This window comes from Amborella trichopoda, chromosome 10 (genome assembly GCF_054954075.1).
Source record: "Amborella trichopoda isolate Santa Cruz 75 chromosome 10, AtrichopodaSantaCruz75HAP2 v2.0, whole genome shotgun sequence".
In the NCBI taxonomy this organism is placed as follows: domain Eukaryota; kingdom Viridiplantae; phylum Streptophyta; class Magnoliopsida; order Amborellales; family Amborellaceae; genus Amborella; species Amborella trichopoda.
The window spans coordinates 30137529-30151960 of NC_142345.1; the positions used below are offsets into that span (position 1 = coordinate 30137529).

The 14432-nt window shown below is 38.9% G+C and overlaps 1 protein-coding gene and 1 long non-coding RNA gene across 2 annotated transcripts; one reads left to right on the forward strand and one right to left on the reverse strand.

The window, feature by feature from the left end:
* Positions 1-3822: 3822 nt before the first annotated feature.
* On the reverse strand, positions 3823-4723 carry LOC148780132 (uncharacterized). The gene is made up of 2 exons (XR_016042537.1): positions 4305-4723; positions 3823-4202 (listed from the first exon to the last, which is right to left on the reverse strand). It is a non-coding gene; the product is annotated as an uncharacterized LOC148780132 (long non-coding RNA).
* Positions 4724-10483: 5760 nt separating this feature from the next.
* On the forward strand, positions 10484-13008 carry LOC18429741 (14-3-3 protein 9). Its single transcript, XM_020664637.2, has 6 exons — positions 10484-11190; positions 11440-11550; positions 11893-12012; positions 12122-12145; positions 12252-12314; positions 12482-13008. The coding sequence occupies exons 1-6, from the start codon at positions 10714-10716 to the stop codon at positions 12488-12490; spliced, it is 804 nt and encodes a 267-aa protein (XP_020520296.1). The 5' UTR covers positions 10484-10713; the 3' UTR covers positions 12491-13008.
* The last annotated feature ends 1424 nt before the right edge of the window (positions 13009-14432 follow it).

Genomic DNA, 14432 nt, shown 5'->3' on the forward strand with positions numbered 1-14432 from the left:
TGAGATTTCTTATAGAGGTAAAGATTACTTTAGGGCGTGTTTGATAACAGGAAGGTAAACGTGCCCTAGAAATTGAAAATTCTTCTTTGCTGGGAAGAAATAAGTTATTGTAATAAAATTCTGGGTGTCTGCGTTTGATAACCTGCTGGAATGTTTAAAGAAGTTCCTATTTTAAGTTGAGAATAGGGTTTGAGGAAGTGGACGAGGAGGCATGGAGCAGGAGGCAGAGGCATGAAGAAGGAGGCCGATGTGGGCTTCTGTTGAGAATAGGGTTTGAGGAATGAGCGCAAGGGTGAGGGAGGAGGCGCAGCATTTCTATTTTAAGTTTCATCGGTTTAGACGGAACATTTTTTCTTAAGCACATTGGAGTAGGGAAGTTCCCTTCTGTACTGTATAAGTTCCGTGCATCAAACAAATGAGTTGTATAGTAATGGGGAAGTTCTTTCTTCCGCCCCCTAACTTCCTGTTATCAAACACACATGTGCCTTTAGCTGTTTTGGAAGGCACTTAGGAAACTCACACATGTGCTGGTGTGCTTGAGGAGAAAACTAAATTTTGAACTAAACCAGACATTGATGGAAATAGGTAGGTTACCAGATGTATTCGTCGAACTGTAAGTTTGAAAGATATCTCTATTGGTAAGCCAGCCAGGTTCTATTGGGATGAGAAGCCTCTATGCAATTCAAAAGCAATATGTTGTTCCTTCTCGTATTTGAAATTTTATCAGTAACTCCACCATTGGTTTGCTGCGAAGTTTCTAAGGCCCTCTGGAGGAGTGTGGTTGAGGTAGAGCCATAAGTCTCTATGGATGGTTCAAATCAGACATTATCTCTCCATTTAGGGCTGCTAAACAGGTAGGGTCAACCAAAACTGGGTCAAGATTTGGAGTCTAGACCCTAAAAGTGGGAATAGCGAGTCAGGTCTCAGTCCAACAGACCTGGACCCAATTGGTTTTGGATCTAGCGCAAACCTATCTAGATCAACTACAGCTCGATGTCAGGGTTGGTGTTGACTCATCCTGGTTCCCCACAGTGCAAAGCAATTTCATTGAATGTGACATGACCCTCCTGTTCTATTGATGCTCCCAAATTCTCAAAATTCGTATTTTTTTTTATGTCTCACTTATTCACATTCTAAGAATCCAGTGATGTCGACAAGGTTTTTATCTTTCATGCGAGAAACCTAGGAAGGATGGAAACGAGTTCCATGACTTCTGTCCTCCTTAAGTCATATAAAATGTTACCTGACTTGGCTTGTGTTACAAACATCGAAAAACTTCCAATATTGAACATATTTTAAAAATTTTAATTAGTAATATATCATCATCATCACCATCATCATCACTTTAGCTTTTTTCCAATTAATTGGAGTCGACAACATCAATCCTGGTTCTCCATTCTACTCTACTAAAGGCCATATCCTCAGTAAGGCCATAAGTCCGTATATCTTTTCAAACTACTTCTAACCACATTCTTTTGGACCTATCTCTTGTCCTTTTCAGTCCTTCTACTTGAAATAACTCGCACCTCGTAACAAGTACTATACTTGGTCATGGCCAGCCCACCTAAGTCTACTCTCTCTCATTTTATTACCTATTGGTGTCACGCCTAAATTCTCTTGAATAGATTCATTTCGAATTATATCCCTTCATGTCTTGTTACTCATCCATTTCAACATCATTATCTCCGCTATACTCATTTTCTGGGTATATCGGTTTTTGTCTGCCCAACATTCCGCCCCATAGAGCAAAGCTGGTCTCACCATTGTCCTATACAACTTATCTTTCAACCTCATTGGTAGGCAGCAATCACATAAAATTCCAATTGCACATCTCCACTTCACCCACCCAGCTCTAATTTTGTGTACGACATCTTCCTCTATCTCTCCATTTTTCTAGAATATCAACCCAAGATATCGAAAACGTAGTCTTTTTTGTACTTCCTGACCGTTAATTGAATACAGTGGATTATATATCATCAAATTTATATTACTCATTGAATACCTATATATTCCCTTAATATGTGAGTAAAAGGTTCTCATTAAGTTTTATTATATATCATAATGAATGCTATCACATGTATACGTGAGCTTGAATAATACATTTATACATATATACTACTTAACTTCACAACGAAAAAAGAAATCAAAAGTAATATCATTAAAATTCATCATTGTAATAATGTTAACATGTACAATAATACATACGGCTTTGCATACAATTCTCAAACCGGGGTTTCCTATAGGTTGCTAGAACCTTATCAACCTTTCGATCTCTCTGGTGTTGACGGTTGGATCAACAATTTCTCCCCCCAAAATCTGTAGAATGTTTTGCAGCCCTTGAGCGGAGGATGGCACACGCCCAAATGTCCCTTGCCAACATTTGAAGGTTGCAGAGATGCAATCAAATAGGAAACCCAATTGCCAGCATGCAATGCTTCCTCTGTTGCATATATTCATTTCTTATTAAATATTTTATATTTGTTTCTCATACTCCTATGGGGACAAGTCACAGTGTGGCTACTTTTCTTGGGTTGCCCTGTAAGGTACCTAGGCCAGGAACACCGACACCTATGTTGGTGTCCATGGAATACTTATATTGTTTGATGTGTTCGTATATTGTTTGACATCTACAATAAACTATGTAAGCTATCAACAACGTTAAAAAATTAAACTCAGCCATCCCTTTACAAAAGAAATTATAATTTTTTAAACAAATTACATAATTTTGTTTAGCAACATAAAGGCCCTATAGGAGGGAAAGGTCTTGACGCCCAAAGTAAGCAAGGTGGATTCACGCAGTTGTAACAGGTAGCAAGCTGGATTCACGTAGTGTAAGTAAATGCTAAGAAATGATGGAAAACCTAAAGACACCATATCCTTTTTCTTCTTTTTTTTCTGTGAAAAAATTGATAGCACTGTTTCTTCTAGATAAATCATATCTTACTGTCCACCAGTTTCACATTTGGACAATTTTAAAGTAGGAGTGGAGCATTCTTTGCCCATCATAAGAAAAAAGGAAGTATGTTCTGCTTTATCAAAAAGTCATCATGCAGTGGAAATAAGAGAGAATGTAAACACGCAGAGAATAAACGAAAATATGAATGGACAATTAAACTAGGAAACAGTCGGAGAGGGCCAGCATAGGTGGCATGCCAAGCGCAACAATTGAACAAAAGGAAGATTATCATGTGCGGCTAATGATGGGGATAGAAAAGCATCGGCAGTTGTATGAAATACAAAATTATTAAAAGTGGGACTCATGGCTCGGTGGTTATGGCGATGAAACCACAGTGTAAAATCAAGGGTTCCAATCTCACTTCTTACCTACCCCAAAAAAGAACGACAAAGCTATTAGTTGGATGAAGATAACACAATGGAACTCCTGAGACTAATCATACAAAGGATGGTAATAGAATTGTATCACATAAAACAAATGTTTGGGGAGATTGACAAGGGCTATAGTGAATAGCAAGTTTGACCATTATATGGCTTTCGGACGTGTCCATAGGTGAGTGTTACTTGGGTTCTCCAACCAATACATAAAGAAGGTCATCCAAAATCCGAATATGGCCAAACACTAGAGGCAAAGACAAAAAAATGGGCAATTAAGTTTCACGGTAGGCATTGTTATGGCATAAAGGAGCATGTAGCACTGACAGAGGTGGAAACTATCTCATAGGGAGGGCACTATTTTGGTTCAGATTTGAGATGGATGGCACTTGTAGCTGGAAGATAATAGAGAGGAAAAAGGAAGAGAGGGAGGATTGAAGGGAAATATGACAGGAGGAAGAGGGAGAGGCTAATAATCATAGAGAAGGAGAACAATATAATGATGTTATATGGTTTACAGCAGTTAGTATTTGACCCAGATGGCGTTGTGGTTCTGTGAGTGCTTTCAGCCTCAGATTTCGGCTAATACATTAGAAAAAACAAGAAGTTTGTTGCCTCACTGGCATGGAACATGGTCTCATTTGAAGTGTGACGATGTGTTTCACTCCTTTGTAGGTTCTGCTACACTCAGTTGTCATATGACATATCACGTGTGCGTCATCTTTACAGCAACAAATTTGATTCTAGAGAGAAACAATGTAGAACCTTTGTCCCAGCTTCCAGTGTATAGCTTGATGTGTTATAAAGTCATCATCTCAATCCATAGGTTTTGGATTTAAATCTCACATTATCCACAACTAGCAAATGTTACTCTGCAGCGTAAAATGCATTTACAGGAAGAAGGTTACAACAAAGAAAAAACAAAATCTTACAAACTTTAAATTGTCAAACAACAGATAAAGACATGAAGTTACCTCCAATAAAGAAAATTCTCCAAACCTACACAAGTTGCCATAGGAGCATTGTCACCTCTCCTCGGAAGAGTTCTGATGATCCTTGTATACCCACCATTTCTCTCGCCATACCTATCTTGAACCTCAATAAACAATGCATAAACTATCTCTTTTTCATATATAAATCCCAAGGCCTGCCTCTTATGTGGGGAACCATCTTTGGCCATTGCGATCATCTTATCTATATATTTTCTCATTGCACTTAGCTATAGTTGATTTGATTCTACCATGCTTTAACAGTTGCGTTGTGAGGCCCCTTAGTAGTGCACGCCACTGGTCTGGGGGGCTGTTAAGCTTTGGTACACACTTGCCATGTCGCATGGCATAAACCCTTCCCCCATTGTCTATGAAACTGATCCTATGATCAACATCAACACAATCTGTCGAAGAGAAATTTCATAAATCATAGATGTTGAACATTTACCCACAGAGGTCTCAGCCTCATAAAACACATAAATCTAGTTCTTTTTTTTTTTTTAACTTTTCAATTGCAGATAAATTATTCCATGTTAAATATATATTTAAAATATTACCTTAATTTTACATGGTATAATTTCAGACAATAGAACAAAAAAATCAAATTCTTCATATAATTTTGTCGCAGAAGATTTCATCATGTTGCCGATAGATATCCTTCTTTTCGCAGTCAAATTATTATAGATGACAAACAAGGTGTATAAGGAGATTGATTTTATAGAAATTAACTACCACTCAATAAATAGATAGAGTAGGTTCAATTCATTTACAAATGTTAAAGGAGTGGTTAGATTAATCATAGGGTTGATTCCAAAAAACCAGCATCACTCATTGACAAAATGACCTTTCTTTTCTCTTATCATATGGATTATCATCCTGGCCATAAGAGAAAGCAGCCATATGCGATTTGTGAGCACAAATCCTTAGAAAATACAAGATAAGAAATATTGACAAGTTAATTTTGACCAGAGGATAGTACAATACACATGATTTTTGTAGTTAGCTTATCCCTAGAGCGAATAAAGGAGCATACATCAATTTATACCATGACACGAGCAATTGTGGATGTCCTCAAACTTCTCTGCTCTGCTTCCCTGCGTAGCTAGGAAACTGGCCCTAAATTGGTTGCTCTATCGATATGGTCTATAAACTTTTGCCCCAGTAAAACACAGCCGAAAATTTTCATCAGTCAGGACTACAATCAATCCTACATTGGTGCTCCATCATACCAATGTTCCTCAGGAGCATAATGTACATCTACTCCTTGGGTTAAAGACCCAGTTGGAAGAATCTTGTTATATGAAATTTTGGGAACAACTGAGAATCAAATCATTATTTTCAAAAGAAAAACAAAATTTAATTATGAGTTTTACAACACTTAAATCTCACCCTCTAAACATCAGGCCATCTACATTGGTTTTTTAAAACCCACGGGAAGTGCAATTTGGAAATTTTTTCGATTGAGATTGGCCTATATGTTGAAGGGATTGATTCCATGAATAATATCTTTTGAATATATGAGTTAATTTTTTTTTTTTTTTTCGGTAAACCAATGGGGAGAAGGCCCCTTACCCGAACATTTCTGTAATAGGGTAATTGCGCCACATCATGAAGTAATGGAAGACGAAGGAAATCTAGAGGTCTGGAGCGCCAAATGGTGGCTTCCGTGAAAATTGTAGCCTTCTTAGCCAGTACATCGGCCACCAAATTAGTCGTGAGGAAAAGAGAAAGTCAAATGTTAGTGGCGCCCTCAGACTTTAATCTTATTGCTAACCATTTCCGTAATGTAGTCGCAATGGACCAATATGGGATAAAACGTTTACAACATCTCCATGCTACCGACCTCCATATTCCCTACGAAAAACTGCATTCAAGTAACAAGTGACAGATGTTTTCATCATAAGAATGATAAAGAGGGAATATAGAAGCGAGGGTTACACCCCTACACTGCATGAGTGAAGAAGTAGGAAGACGGTGATGAAAGCTCAGACAGGAGAACCATTTAGCTCTGGGATGACATATGAAAGACCATAATCACGTGAAAGTAGGTTGAAAGGAACCCTTGAACCGGATGAAATTCCAGCCCTCTTTAACCGAAAAAACCCATTTGAAGAGTTACTCGATACAAGAAAATATGTTTGAGGTTTAAGAGGGATAATTGTTGTCTTCGATAAATTGAACCACTGAGTTTGGGCTCTATGTGCAGGTTATGTTATAGTGGTAGGGAAATGCCAGGACTGTCGGGAGCCATATAATTAACTTGAAAGCTTCCACTTAGAAAGTCCTCCCAGGTCCATCTGAATATAGCGACCATAAACTTCTAGGATGGGTCTCTCTCATAAGCATGGATCATTCTAGAAATCTACTAACTTACTATTCCCAATAACCCATCAAACATTGTGACGTAAGAAAGACAAGCCCATTTGAATACCTTTCCTTGCGTAGGAACAAATTTTCTTGTCAACCTCCCAAATAGAAGAATTCCTGAAATACTTGTATTTGAAAAAAAAGGGCTTTAAGTGAAGATGGATTAACATTAATTCTCCATGCCAAGTGAAGATGGATTAACATTAATTCTCCATGCCAACTTCATCATGCATGCATTGTTGAACTCTAACTGGTGCTAGGCTTGCGCCGGTTGTGACAGATGAGGGAGAGAAATTCAATCGGCGCTAGGGCTCATCCACTGAATGAAGAGAAGAAAGAGAGAAGATCAACAGGCGCCAAGTCTCACCGACTGCCAGAAGAAGAGAGAGAAAACCAATCGACGCTAAGTCTCGCCGATTGTCAAAAGAAGAGAAAGAAAACAAGTCAGCGCTAAGTCTTACTAACTAACAGAAGAAGAGAGAGAAAACCAGTTGGTGCCCGGTCTCGTCGACTGACAAAAAAAGAGAGAGAAAACCAATGGGCGCTAGGTCTCACCGACTGACAGAAGAAGAGAGAGAAAATAAGTCGGCATTAGGTCACGCCAACTGATAGAAGATGAGAGAGAAAATCAGACGACGCTAAGTCTCGTTGACTGACTGAAGAAGAGAGAGAAAACCAATCAGTACTAGATCTCACCAACTGATAGAATAAGATAGAGAAAATGAGTCAGTGCTAGGTATCACCGAATGATAGGAGAAGAGAGAGAAAACCAGTAGGCATTAGGTCTCGCCGACTGATAGAAGAGGGAAGACCAATTGGCGTTGGGTCTAGGCGGTTGCATTAGAAAAGGGCAAATAGAGATAGAGATAAGAAGAGCAGATCAGAGAGAGAGATAAAGACGACAAAAGAGGAGAGGTAGAGAGAAAAGAAGAGAGAGGAAAGAGGTAAGAAAGAGAGAGATGAAAAGAGAGAGGAGAGAGAAAGGAGGTGAGAAAGAGAGAGCGAGATAAAGATGAGAAAACAGGAGGTAGAGAGAAGAAAAGAGAGAATGAGAGAAAAACAGAGAGAAAGAGAGAGAGAGGAGAGAGAAATGAAGAGTGAAAGAGAGAGGAGAGAGAAAAAGGATGAAAAGAGAGAAAATTACCTTATCCAAGGGTACCGGCTTTTTTCTTCTCTCTCCTCTCTCTCTTCCCAAGACGTACTCATAGGCTCAAGCATGGAATCAAAATTTTATTGAATCTTCAAAGAATGAACCGAAGGCCAAAAGTCTTCTTACAATGAGACAGTGCCTGTTTAAACATGGGTGGATTGATCAAAATTAAACCTAATTTCTGGAAATAAGATATTAAAAGAAATTCTAAAAATGGGTACAAAAGGATTGTTTTACCCCTGCTTAACAATATGTAAAATTTCAGAACAGTCCCTACTATTGTCTGAGAGCTTCCTTGATCTTCTGTGGCTGACCCTGGGTTGTTTTGATGTCTGTTTGATTGAAAATTGATTGTCACCTTGTAGGGTTGGACATGACGATCATTTTGTTACCAACTTCGAGCCATGGATCGTGTTTTTAAGCTATGATCACAAGACTTGAAATTTGTTTGAATCTTGGATACTTCGGATCGATAGTGTGCTCGTTCCTTCATGTTTTTCTATGATTTCTTCATCGTAGTGTACTAAGCATGCCGTCACGATTGTGTGGCAACAAACGGGATGTGATTTAGAGCCCAAACGAAGTTTTCGCAACTTTTAAGTTTTGGCCAGAATCTGGAATCCGACGGCCGAAATTTCAGTTACTTCATTAGCTTCGTGCACAAAATTTGATCGTTCATCATGTACGGGATTTGGACCAATGATAGCCTTGAACCTTACGCACAGAATGGAAATGGTTTCGTGTCGATCCGATGCGCGAGTGTCGTAATTTTATCCATCGAGCGAGGTATGTCACTACTGAATATTTTGCAACTTCTTCATGGATCGGTAACTTCTCTCTAGCTTTTCTCCCTGTTCGAATATCATCTCGGGGCATACCACATATCAAATTTTTCGTCTTGATAAGATGAACTCGCTCACCAAATTTGGGAGTGATCCGACTTCGTACGAGTGAGTTATAGGCCCAAAAAGTGACTTTTCGTGACTGTAAAAACAACTACTTTTAATGGTGTTTTGATGGAGTGAAGCCACACAGGAATAGTGTGCAGCCTAGCCTTTTTAGTCTTCTACCCACAACTTTGTCTTAGAATGTCCGATTAAGCTGAAACTTGACCCATAGGGGTTTTCGACCGTGTCGGATCTAATGGTGGTGGTCCCATAGCTGTTTGATGTACCAAAAAAATAGCTCTAGTTATGGGGTCCATTTCGGGGTGCTGGAGACCGATTTTGTTGAAATTGTTTCTTTGTGTTAACTGCCTTAGATATGTCTAATTACGATGAAACTTAGCAGGTAGTCTTTTGAAGTGCTGATGATAGTCCTAACCAATTCTATGGCCATTCTCAAACTGTAGGGAATTTCCACTGTTTTTGTAGACTTTATTGACCTGCTTCCTACCGGGGACCAAGATGATGAAAATCACATTCAAATAGCTTGCTCCACCAAATGTTGTGCTTCAAGAGAAGCGGGAAGGACAATCATTCGGAAAACTACCTTCGGCTTTTACTTTTTTTCTTCTTAGCCACAGGACCACGTGAACGTTGAGGAGATTCACGTAATGGTGTAACTAGGCTGCTCAGACGTAGGGATGTATTGTTCACGTATCCGTCCGTGGAGATTTTAGGGGGAGACGTGACTTTTTTTTAGGGATCTTATCGAAGTCCTCACCCTCGTACGGACTGTTTGTGATTTTGAATTTGAAGATTTTGTATGGACCTTGTCAGTCAGAATCGGGCAATCTGGCAATTGAGTGCCATGGTGGAGGGAATTATTCCCATTTGGTCTGGGTTTGTTGGTTTGCTTTGGTAGGCGATGTTTGCTGCTACACCAGGTTTGCTTTTGACATTCAGAGTACCACTTTGGGTTTCGTCTACCTGGTCCAGTTGGGGGCAGTGGTAGCCGATCTCAAAGGTCTGGGCTTTTCGGCTAGGCGAGATGAAGTCTCTGACAGGTTTTCCCCTTGCTTTGTCAGTTTCCTGCCTTTGTGATGTTTGTTTGATAGAGTGTAATTGTGACCTTGTGAGAATAATGTTCTTCCTCATGAGACTTGTCTTGCTGTCTCGACGCCGCCCTCAAATTTAATGGTAAAGAATAATGGCGAAAACACCCCAAAAATATTTGCAAAGTAATTTGGATGTTGAGAACTCAAATAGAGCACTCAGAAAAGAAAATAGAGAAAAGTATTGTTTAAGAATCAAACCGGTTCAAAAATCCTCACTGAAGCGTCCGAATGAACTTATTAATTTGTATCATGTTTTTCTTTCGCTCAAAGTACTACACTGTTATTTTTTATTTAGAGATATAAGGAAATGTCCTTTTTGGGATGTTGATCAGCAAGAACTATAATTTTCGTAATTAATTTTGAAAGCGAACAATATAATATCAAACATTTTCGTGCGTCGGAATTTATCGGGGAGAAGCAGTTGTATGAATATATGGAGAGGCACTTCACATTGTAGCCTTTATTTTGTAAATTAATTCATTTGGCCACTTATTAGAGTTTTCCATAAGCGATTTTGGCAATCATTTGAATGATATTTTCCATTAAAAAAAAGGTGCTTTGGTTATTTTTCCGTGCGGAAAAACGGTTTTGATTTTTTTGATTTCCCACGTTCCAGTCTCTCTCTCCAACTTAGCCAGCTCACGGGCGCTCTCTCTCTCTCTCTATAATATAACACCCACATTTTCCATCAACCCCATAACCTCTCTCTCTCTATAATATAACACCCACATTTTCCATCAACCCCATAACCTCTCCCTCTCTCTCTCTCTCTCTCTCTCTCCTAGAAACCCCATTTATTGTATGGAACATCTCCCTCTTCCTCTCTCTGCAAGAAAACTGTGATTGTATCTTGGACGCAGTAGCCAACAGGCGTGGCAATGGAGGCTGAAGCAGAAAAGAGAAAGAACTTGTTGTCCAAGGCGAAGGCCGCCATGGAGTCCGAATGCTACGACCAGATGGTCCATTTCATGAAGGAAGCGGTGGAAAGCATAAAGAACGGCCTTAACGAAGAAGAGCGCAGACTCCTGTGGACTGCATACCTGAAGTCTATGGATGCACGCTTGGCTTCATGGCAGAACGAAATGTCCAGATCTCATGTTGAGGTCGATCCACAACAATTGGAGGCCGTCAAGCACAAACTTTACACTATCGAGTCCGAGATTGTGTCCATGTGCTCCGAATTTCATGTCCTCATCGACAAGCATTTCATTGTCGACGATAACTCGGTTGAGGAAGATGTCATTGCCTACTTGTTAAAGGGCGACTTAGATCGCTATGTTGCCGAGGTCAGGCCTGATGATAGCCGAAAGTTTGCAGCCGCTTGTGAAGCTCATCTTTCCTACCTAGTTGCCACTGTAACAGAAAATCTGATAACTTCTTTCTACTTTCTTGCGTTATCTTTTCTTTTCTTGATCCTCTTTCTCTAATTAGTTTCCGCAAGAAAAGAAAATTCCTGCCAAATTGCCACTGTAAAAGAAAATCTGAGGACTTTTTTCTAATTTTTTGTGTTATCTTTTCTTTTCTTGATCCTCTTTCTCTCTTTGGTTTTCGCAAGAAAAGAAAATGCGTAGGATTTCGTTGATGGGTGTTCTTTGTTTCTTCAGACTATTGCGAATGAACCAGGGACCGACGTCAGTGACTCCACACGCAGATGGCTCGATAAGAACTTTTCAATTCTCAAGACCGAGTTCTTCAGCACCGAAGTCGCCAAGAAGGCAGGTTCCATCATGCCGTGTCCTTCTAAGTTTCTTTTAGCTGAATTTGTGGTTCTACAATTATATGAGATAGTTGTTTGAAGAGAGCTTATGTTTATTTGGTTGAGCTTTCAACCGTATCAAGAAGAAGGAAATTCGTGATACGGTTGAAAGCAAGAAAGTTCTGGTTTCTGCCCGTCTTGTTTTGTTTTGTGAAATCAGTTCTTGGCCTGTCAAGAAAATTATTTCTTACCCAAACAAAAAACAAGAAAATTATGAGATACGTATTTCAAACACGAACTTTCTTTGATTTCTATGGAATTTATTAGTAAGTTAGTTTTTGGTTTGCATTTGGAAACGCAGGATTTCCGTGAGTACATACTTAAATGGTGTGAGACCGAAATGGAAGTCTACGAGGGCAATGAACGCGAGTTGTACAATCTTCAAAAAAGCAAGATAAAACGCAAATTATATCGAGCTATGGTCTCGCACCATCTCAAATCTCCATTTGCATTTTTCTTTTTTCTTTTTTAACTGGTTTGGTTACTGTTCCTCAATCTTGTTATAAATTTGTTTCTTCTGTTTGTTTCAGGTGTTAAAGGCTATTCTCGATGAGGTACAGCGAGAGAAAGTGTCACCCTCTTTACATTCTCATTACACAAATGTGGAGTGATCCTCCTTTATAACTTCTTTCTTTTGAATGGTTAATGATTTGCTCTCAGGATGTACTAGTGCCAGTTCCAGTACCAGTGACAGTGCCAGTACCAGTGCCACCACCCGAGAATGTAACTTCCCTACCCACTTCCGTGAATCTTGTTATGTGGCTGGTTATATCTCGTTTGTTGAATCAATTCTTGGCCAGTGAACTAAATTATCTAACATGGATGGAACACTCCTTGATTTTTGTGGAATTCAATAGAAGTGCGTTTTTAGTTTCGATTTTCGAATGCAGGCACTCTAGGATTCCATGGCTGAACTGGGTGAGATGAAAAAGGAAGGGCAGCCTCATGGACATCCGTGATGAAAACTTTAAAAAATTGAGATTGGATCCATCTATGGTCTCTCTCGCAACCTCTTTACCCCCTGCTCCATTTCTTTTCAACTTCATTTTTCTTCTTCTTTTTTTGGGTTGAGTGATCCTTTATCTTGTTATAAACTAGTCACTTTTGCTTGTTTCTCGATTCGTGTAAGGTGCAAGAGACCCTTCCACCCTTTCCACCTTTTCTTAATCCATTTAAGGATTTGAACCCAGGAGATAAGGGGGACAAAGTCTCAGAAGGTTTCACCATCTCTACATATCTACTCTTTTCTGCTCTTCTTTGGTTTTTCTTCTTCGGTGTTATACTTCTTGTAGAATATGGAGAATGATGAATGTAGTTTTCCTGATGAGCTGGGCTTCCATACGCAACGCCACCATCGAGCTCGGTTACTGTACAAACACTCATTCATTGTGTCAAATTACAATGTGCATTTATTTTCTGTTTCTTCGTTCATTTAACCAGTAGAATACGGATTAAGAACCCAGCATTCCTTGAGTTTTCGGATTGTGTTTGGAGCTTCTTGTTTTTTAATTCATTTGGACTCGTTTTAAAAATGTATTTGTAGCTCTGATTACCACACCGGGACACCCGCTTACCTCTATACACAGATAGAGAGAGAGAGAGACAGGGAGCAGGGAACGGGTAAGCCACAGTGAAATTACTCGTTCAATTGTAGAAATGAGGGGTGGATTTGTGATGGTTGACAGTAAGATTGACAATTCCAGTTTTGGAGAAAAAATAATAAAAAGGGTAAAGGGCTTGTTTCGGGCTAGTTGGTTATCGGGACTCTGTAATGGCTGAGGCAGAGGGTTTCTAGATGGGACTTAGGTTTTTTGCTATGTTTCTTTGGGGCTTTATAATAGAACAATTGGAAGGTGACTAACTTAATACCATTATGTTGGTACGATGGAGCATCAATGTAGGATTGATTGTAGTCATGACTGATGAAATTTTTCGCCATTTTTTACTTGGGAAAATTTTCATCGACAATATCAATAGACAATATCAATAGAACAAGCCAGCGTCCTTGCTAAGCAGGGAAGCAGAACAGAGAAACTGGCTTGTCTTGATTGCTTAGTTTGAGGACATCCCCAATTACTCGTGTCATGGTATAAATTGATGTATGCTCCTTTATTCGCTCAAGGGAAAAGCTAGCTACAAAAATCATGAGAATAATGCTCAGTGTATTGCACTATCCTCTGGTCAAAATTAGCTTGTCAATATTTCTTATCTTGTATTTTCAAGGGATTTGTGCTTACAAATCGCATATGACTGCTTTCTTTTATGGCCAGGATGATAATCCATATGATAAGAGAAAAGAAAGGTCAATGTGTCAATGAGTTCTGCAGGTTTTCTAGAATCAACTCCATGATTAATCTAACCAACTCATTTAATATTTGTAAATTAATTGAACCTACTCTGTCTATTTATTGAGTGGTAGTTAGTTTTCTATAAAATCAATCTCCTTATACACCTTGTTTGTCATCTATAGTAATTTGACTGGGAAAAGAAGGATATCTATAGGCAACATGATGAAATCCCCTGCGATAAAATTATATGAAGAATTTGATTTTTTGTTCTATTGTCTAAAATTATACCATGTAAAATTAAGATAATATTTTTTACATCGATATTTACTATGGAATAAATTATCTGCAATTCAAAAGTAAAAAAAAAACTAGATTTATGTGTTTTATGAAGATTATATGTCCAATTAGATAGGCTGAGACCTCTGTGGGTAAATGTTCAACATCTACGATTTATAAAATTTCTCTTCGACAGATTGTGTTGATGTTGATCATAGGATCAGTTTCATAGATAATGGGGGAAGGGTTTATGCAATGCGACATGGCAGGTGTGCAC

Bases quoted from the DNA above. Each gene is read 5' to 3' on its own strand.
- LOC18429741 (XM_020664637.2), top strand. From the start codon at position 10,714: ATGGAGGCTGAAGCAGAAAAGAGAAAGAACTTGTTGTCCAAGGCGAAG. The intron at 12,013-12,121 runs GTCTCGCACCAT...TGTTTGTTTCAG, and splicing joins GCAAATTATATCGAGCTATG to GTGTTAAAGGCTATTCTCGA. The intron at 12,146-12,251 runs GTACAGCGAGAG...ATTTGCTCTCAG, and splicing joins TAAAGGCTATTCTCGATGAG to GATGTACTAGTGCCAGTTCC.